Genomic DNA, 7,369 nt, shown 5'->3' with positions numbered 1-7,369 from the left:
AATACTCTGTCACAAGTAGAAGTCCAGCATTGGAAATGTTACTTTTGCTGCAGCTGCTGCAGTGAACTCTCATATTGTGTTGATTTTGGAGCCCCCTGTGGACAAAAGTGGTAATGTTTCCTCAGTATTAACCACCAGGTATACCATCACAAATAAAATTATTAAACAAAAAATTGCCTCTTGCTTCTTTTCAACTGGCTTACATACTACTCACTCTAACTTTGTAATTATATAGATGATAGTCTCGTTTGCTTATGTAGAGTTAAAACTCTTTGTTGTAGCCTTTTTAAAAAGAAAAATCACAATGATTTACTTTTTTCTGTATTTATAAGTGATGTCGATAAAGAGCTTCAAAATGCTTGTTTTATCTGATCAAAAGTCAAAAACTCAAAGAGGTTTGATCTACTATCATTTATGAAAACCAGCACCATCCTCACATTTGAAGAGCTGCAAAGAGAATTTCTGGCAGCTTTGCATGAAAAATTACTAAAAACAATTTATCACCTTTAGAAAGACACAAAAAACATAAAAATGATGAAAACAAAATATCAAAATGATGAAACAGAGAGAGGAAAAGCACTAGTCATAAATTATTTATTAAAAGCAATAACACCCAGGCCAGTGCAGACTTTACAACTGCAATATAAAAATATATGAAAGTAGAAATATGACCAGGTTTGACCATCTGTTGGGATGCATCTACTGTCATATATGTACTGTCCCTTTAAGGCCCTAATCAATTGATAAATCTATTCCGACAAAATCAAACTGATTTGATTTGGATCCTCATCCTGCCACACATTCTGCAGGGCACAGAAATATAAAAGCCAGACCATGTGATTCATTTCAGTGGAGAAATGACTGGATATACTGTACATTATTCACTTGGTTCAATAAATAGGCAACATAGAGCAAAAGAGACAGGCTGTTCGATGACATTCACAACTGAATATCTACAAATCTTTGAAAAGTTAAGAAACTGCCTGCAGGATTTCTAAATATCACAGCCCTGTGCGGGTCATGCTGTTGGAGAAAGAGCTTTGTCCCTGATAAACCCTCTTTAAATCGGAGAGGAGCTGATCTGTGCATCATGATAAAAGTCAAGAAGGAACACCGTTTATGACCTGTGTTCCCTCTCACTTGTTCCTCTTGTAGATTTTGTTGGCAAAGTTGAGGAAGACCGCATGAGGAAGGTTTTGAGCGTGAGCAGCGATGAGTTTCTGTAGCCGCTGGTAGCTCTCATCCTCATATCTGTGGTACAGTGTTGGCATTTGCAGGGTGTTGTACAGTGCTTTGACCTTTTGAACACTGGCATCATCGTGGCACCCGTAACATGCCTGAGGAGGAGACAAAGGTGAAATTAAAGTTTTGCTGTACAAAGTAGTCAAGGCATTTTCGTCTTATCTTAGTAAAAGAAAATCTTAACTATTTTGGTCGAGTTTTAGAGAATGAACATTTTTGGTAAACAAATTATCTTTAATATTTCAGTCAGTCTAGTCTAGCCAAAACCAATAATTTCTTATCCTTTTGTTAAACCTATTTCATGTAAGATTTTGTCTTATCTTTATCTTATGAAAAACGTAAAGTTAAATGATTCATCACACAGCCTACATGATGCAACACCTCCACCTTGCTAGTTTGGTTAAAATAGCTTAAAAAAAAAAAAGCCAACCTAATGTTTTGTTTCCTTTCTTTGTGGTGAGCTTTAGTGCTTCTCTTCTTACAAGATATTTTATGGCCACATTTCTTCTCTCATGATAAAACGATGCATTTTTTCCCCCTCAGCCTCATTGTAAGGAAAATAAGCCCAAATATCACCTTGTTTCTTTCCCCTGAACCTTGTCGTTATCAACTTGAACTTGGTTTCTGTAAAATAGTTAATATAGGTTACTGCGAATCCTGACTGTGTTCATTGTGTGGCGCCGGTGTAGTCCTGATATGAAGCGTGAACTTGCGCAGCACAGGATACGAAACTGGCATGCACAGCACAGGAAACAGAACTACTGCATTACTGCATTGAAAGAAAAAAAAAAACAGTCTATAATATTTAATTTCCTCCTTTATGTCGACAAATATGAAAGAGAATATTGTATGTTTATATAATGACTTGGTGTTTAATGACGACTTTGCTGTCTTGTTACTGTCTCGTCTTAAAAAGGTTGTTGATGGACAGATTTTGTTGATGAAATTAACACTAATATGCACTCTGGCCTCAGAATATGGTTCGACTGTCCTAACAAGTTAGCACAATAAATGTTTCCATTGCTGCAAAGCATTTTTTGTATTGCTGAAATGCTGAAAAAAGGACAAAGTATGAAATATCTATAAAAATTGACGCTTGTCATGCATTTCAACATTTCTTTCTGTTAAAAATACCACTTTTGCCACACTACCTTGTGTAATTGACACGTTTTCTTGTGCTATAACTGTTGCATGTATTGTATTTATTCTGTTGGAAGCACTGACTAAAGTCTCAATATTTATGCTTTTTGTCTGATGTTTTGTGAAGGAAACGGTGGATAAGCCTGCATAGCAAATTCACTATAGAGCCTGACCAGTATATTGGTACACTGATATTACAGGCCTGACATAGGCCTATGACAGCTACACAGGTCTATATTGGTGTCAGTATATATGTTATCCAAAATGTGCATATATAAAAAATGTTTTACAGACTATAATGCAGATTTGTTTTTATCTGTTTATTATTTTATAGGCAGCATTTTATGTATATTTGATCCTTTTTCTTGATGTAGGTCCTGCTTCCATTACTGTACATGACTTTAACTACTTTTGAGGGCATCATTGCAAAAAATGTGCGTTTATATACATGTTCTATGCTCTATATTAAATTCTGTATGAAGAATATCAGCCTATTTTTACTCCAGTAGCATCTGCCCCAAAAATCCAATATCGGTCGAGCCCTAATTCACATTCATATCAAACCTCTTTAGTTTAATTTGACTATGTGTGAGACACAAGATCTGTGCATACGACTCAATAATACTGGTACACCTCTAATGTGTTCAAATAGAAAGGGTTGTTATCTGAAGTCCCACCTCCAGCTCTGCTCTCTGTTCAGGAGTCATGATTTCCAGGGCCTTAACAACCAGCCAGCTGCACTTGTTATCCTGGATGTCTGTACCAATCTTTCCTGTCACAGCAGGGTCTCCGTAACAGTCCAAGTAGTCATCCTGCAAATGAAACACATCCGCTGGTTAGGAGCTCTGTCTCTGTCTGTGCTCAGTCAGCAGCATAATATTCAGTGTGTGACATGAAAGCAGAATGACGTGTACAAGTAATTACCTGTATTTGAAAGAACTCTCCCATCTCGAGCAAGATGTGTTTGGCGTTGTTGTGTTCCTCTTCGCTCGTAATTCCTGCCTACAAAAGTGAGGTACAGTAGTTAGTATGTGACACTGATGTTACTTTCCCTGTCCGTATTAAGGTTGTCAAAAGTATCAATACGTCAATATTTTACCACGTTTAAAATTATACAATAGCCATTAATGAGTGAAATCAGGTTCAAGCTCAGTTCAGGCTTTGCCCTGCCTGAAATTTGCCTTGCAGAAAAAAACAGGCATGGTTCAGTGACTTTTTCTGCACCAGCAGTGTGAGCGGGTTGTTCATTTAAAAAAAAATTTAAAAATATCCTATTTTGTGCACCTAGGTCTTTCTTTTCTTTTTGTTGTATTGAGTATTGCTCTAGTCTAGATTGCGTCTAGGGCCATAACTAATGATTACTTTCATTGTTGATTATACTGTTAGTTTAGTCATTTTTATTAAGCGTATAGTAGTTTGGAAAATGGTTAAAAATGTCAATCAGTGTTTCCCACAGCCCAATATGATGTCCTCAAATGTCTTGTTTTGTCCACAACCCAAAGATATTCAGTTTACTGTCAGAGAGCTAAAGAAACCAGAGAATATTCACATTTGAAAAGCTGAAATCAGAGACTTTTGACTTTTTATATACTTTTTATACACAAAGCAATTTGTCAATTATCAAAATAGCTGGCAATTAACTTAGTATTTGGCAAACAATCAATTAATTGTTGCAGCTCTAACTGTGTCTGCTGGTCTTATTCTGACTTTCTTATAAGACCAGTTGTGTAAACTTCACCACCATCATCATCATCACCACCATCATGCCCATCGTGTGTGTACAATATAAATTCACTCACAATGTACATTGCAGCTGCCACTGGGAGGTAGAAAGAGTAAAAGGCAGTCTTGTATTTCACAATAGCTTTATACCTGAAAGACAATGAGAAAAATAATTACATTAATAATAACTAGTTGCTTTGGAAAACGAGAGGAAACTTTATGTCACAGATTTAACTTTACTACCTCTCCAAGGTGAATCTGTTGAGATCAATCTGACCAGGGGGAGCTGTCATGAGGTCAAGAGCTTGGCCAAGCTCTGTCTGGAAAGACGTCTGAAATAAACAGAGATGCTTTTAGAATCCTGTGTCAGTGTGTGTCTTTGTGTGCCTGTGTAATCAATGAAAATGTGTAGTACCTCAGTAAATAGCTCCAATAGGTGGATGTAGTATGGCTGGTTCCTGCAGTGTCTGCGAAGTAGTCTGTAGATTGATCCTTCTAGGAGAAATGAATCATTGATGGCATCCAGACCGATTCCATCCTTAAAAACAAATGGGATTTCTCTTACAAAATGAGCACACCAGTAAATAGTGGTGAAAAAATAATCATAACACAGAAAAAAGCTATTTTTGTGTTTTGAATGTATGAAGTCTCACCTTTTTGTACCAGCAAGGCTGTCCTCTCCGAGTCACAGATGCATCCATGATATCATCTGCCACAAGGAAAAACGCCTGAAGCTGCAAGCAACAGAGACACAGTTGTAACACTTCATGACGTAGAGAAATGACACCCTCACAAAGTGCCATTACAGCAGTCAGTCTGAGTGCACGAGAGATAAAGTTTTAGTGACACATTGGGTAGCACATAACAGCTTCTTTCTAACCACAAAGAACCATGGCTGAGATAAAAATAAATATGAGAATAGTGTGAATTTATTGGTTTGATTTGTATAATAACCACTTTGTCCCTGCTCTATTAAATCTTCTGTGCCAGAATTCTTATGCAGTACTTCCGAGAACCTGATAAGGAGATGTTGTCATAAATTATCACCTGAATGCCCACATACTGTAGATTATACAGTACCACAAGCTAATTTTTAAACCATAACTCTGATGGCAATCTATACTCTATTCTTTTCAACGAATCTCCTGTTTCTCAGTACTGTCTGACCCTCCCTCCTTACATGTTAAAAAAAAGCCAAAGTAATTTCCTTAAAAGGTGAATATGACTAAAACAGGAAAAAGGTACATATGATACATATGATGGAGATGACTCTTTGAGAATTTGGTGCGCTAATGAGTATTTATCATATATTTCTTTCATGATTTAAAAAAAGATATTGTGATAGTGTCAGTTCTATGACTTGCTGACAGAATGACGTCACACCGCTCCTCACAGCAATAACAAACATGAGTGAAAGTGAAAGTAACATTGCTATCAGCTAAGCTGGAGGAGTTCCAACAAGGGGAGTGACTTCAGTGGTTTGGTTACAAAATATTAGAAATACAATAAACCACAGTAAAATGTAAGAAGTGCAGGAAGACTGCAACAGCAAAAGGAGCAAAACAACAAATTAAATTCACCACCTCAAAACCACATTGGGAACTAACAAAGAAGTGGTTATGAGTATTTTGCTATTTTTTTACATGCCTGTGCATAAATTTTGTCGACACAATAGTGTCACAACCATGCAAGATGCTATCATGAAACTTTACAGGAATGCAGCTGAGATCAAAATGGTACAGGAGAACAGGTTACATCAGGCTTTGGCTACACCAGCAATACTGGTTTAAGTCTTTTAATGAGATTTGTTGACAATGATAACATTGTGCAATACAGCCAGATTTCTCGCTAAACATACCAGAACATGTCCTTACCAACTCAATGCACCAGCCAACCAACAGAGCCCGCTGCACTACATCTTGTGTGAGTTGACTGGGTGGGAGAAGCTCCCTCAGCGAGCCAATCACAGACAGGCCTCGGTTCCTCTTACCTCCAGGGGAATTGTACACCAAAACCTAAAAAAAAATAATAATAATAATAAAAATCAGACACGTGAAACAGCAGTCCAGCTTGACAGATATAACTTAGCAAAATACAAGGCAACATACATACATACATAAATACATACCTCTCTCAACCTGCCGAGAGCATCAGACAGTGCAGGGTCTGTGAGGTCACTCTCTACCAGCTCTGTCACCAGCTCCTCAAACTGAGCCTCAAACAGCTGGGGGTCTGACAGCAACGGCTTCTTGCTCTGCGTCCCATTGCAAATGCTATCTCCCTGCAAAGACGAGGTACACAGCAGAACAGATGAGTTGTTTAACTTCGCGTTAAGCGGGGAGACTGTCAGCCACATGAACCGGATTGTTTTAGGGGCATTAATGACCCAGCTCAGCAGACGTCTCATCTCCAACCGACTGTAAACAATCTGCAATCAAACTAGTCGGTAACAGTTAATCACATAATACTGGCGACTCGTTTCGGTAAAGAAAATCTGGTAAGCTAGTTAGGTCCATAGTTTCATAGCCAACTAACCTAAGAAACAACAAGAGCAAGGATTAGCGTTAGGTTAAGAGAAGTACTATTATTAGCTAGCGAGTTTCCCTGACATGAAAAGAAAGCGTCGTGTCTTGAGGTTCAGAAGGGAACCCTTGTTTCGTGAAATTCTCGCGAGATTTATACGCGTTGTTTCATTATGGTGCAACCTGTACATGTTTTACAAATTCACAATGCTTTAGTTACAATCTGTTAGGGATTAGGAACAGGATAGATCTGGTTAAGATCTAGAAAAGCTCTTACTTTTGTTTAAAAAGGTAACTATCGCGAGATCCTTAGCGGATCTGGGGTTCACCTCTAGACATAACCGAAAAGAAGCGTTAGCTGACATTAGCTTATATTGTTATCCTGCTTCCAGTCTGTTAACAAGACTAGCTGCGACATATCAAATCAAACTATTTTTCGCTCATAAATATCCCTTTACATACCATGATAATAGTGTCCTCTTATCCCAAACTGTTTAGTGAATTGCCACAAAATGGTTTATTTTCTGTTTCTTCGTTTTGCTGTCAAACTGAAGTCTGTGAACGTCTCCTAGATCCAGGATATGCAGATTGTAGTTCGCAGACTCGCTACAGTCCGTTTTATTATAAAGCGGCCGGACTAAATTTCCCAGCATCCATTGCGAGTGGTGTGTATGGGCGTGGATTTCGAAGGCTCCATTTGACATTGAACGTTTTGATTGGGCGGTGGCATCGAACCAGGATGG

General features: G+C 38.0%; 1 protein-coding gene across 2 annotated transcripts; it reads right to left on the bottom strand.

Moving 5' to 3' along the window:
- Positions 1 to 577: 577 nt before the first annotated feature.
- On the bottom strand, positions 578 to 7,244 carry fdps (farnesyl diphosphate synthase (farnesyl pyrophosphate synthetase, dimethylallyltranstransferase, geranyltranstransferase)). Of its 2 annotated transcripts, XM_084726700.1 has the most exons (10): positions 7,089 to 7,244; positions 6,233 to 6,385; positions 5,979 to 6,119; positions 4,758 to 4,838; positions 4,520 to 4,642; positions 4,348 to 4,436; positions 4,182 to 4,254; positions 3,307 to 3,384; positions 3,060 to 3,194; positions 578 to 1,337 (listed from the first exon to the last, which is right to left on the bottom strand). In XM_084726700.1, the coding sequence occupies exons 1-10, from the start codon at positions 7,089 to 7,091 to the stop codon at positions 1,137 to 1,139; spliced, it is 1,077 nt and encodes a 358-aa protein (XP_084582826.1). In that variant the 5' UTR covers positions 7,092 to 7,244; the 3' UTR covers positions 578 to 1,136. The 2 variants fall into 2 exon arrangements, with proteins under 2 accessions (XP_084582826.1, XP_084582825.1); XM_084726699.1 differs by lacking the exon at positions 7,089 to 7,244 and having other exon boundaries at positions 6,233 to 6,736.
- Between the last annotated feature and the right edge of the window lie 125 nt (positions 7,245 to 7,369).

Source organism: Lutjanus erythropterus, chromosome 9 (assembly GCF_056507025.1).
Source record: "Lutjanus erythropterus isolate fLutEry1 chromosome 9, fLutEry1.hap2, whole genome shotgun sequence".
Taxonomy (NCBI): domain Eukaryota; kingdom Metazoa; phylum Chordata; class Actinopteri; order Lutjaniformes; family Lutjanidae; genus Lutjanus; species Lutjanus erythropterus.
The sequence above is the reverse complement of the archived record's forward strand: the minus strand, read 5'-3'. Positions and strand labels throughout refer to the sequence as shown.

Coding starts and splice junctions, on each gene's coding strand:
- fdps (XM_084726699.1), bottom strand. CDS start 6,511: ATGAGACGTCTGCTGAGCTGGGTCATTAATGCCCCTAAAACAATCCGG. Junction 6,120..6,232: donor CTCTCGGCAGGTTGAGAGAG/GTATGTATTTAT, acceptor ATTTTTTTTTAG/GTTTTGGTGTACAATTCCCC. Junction 3,195..3,306: donor GAGAGTTCTTTCAAATACAG/GTAATTACTTGT, acceptor TTTCATTTGCAG/GATGACTACTTGGACTGTTA.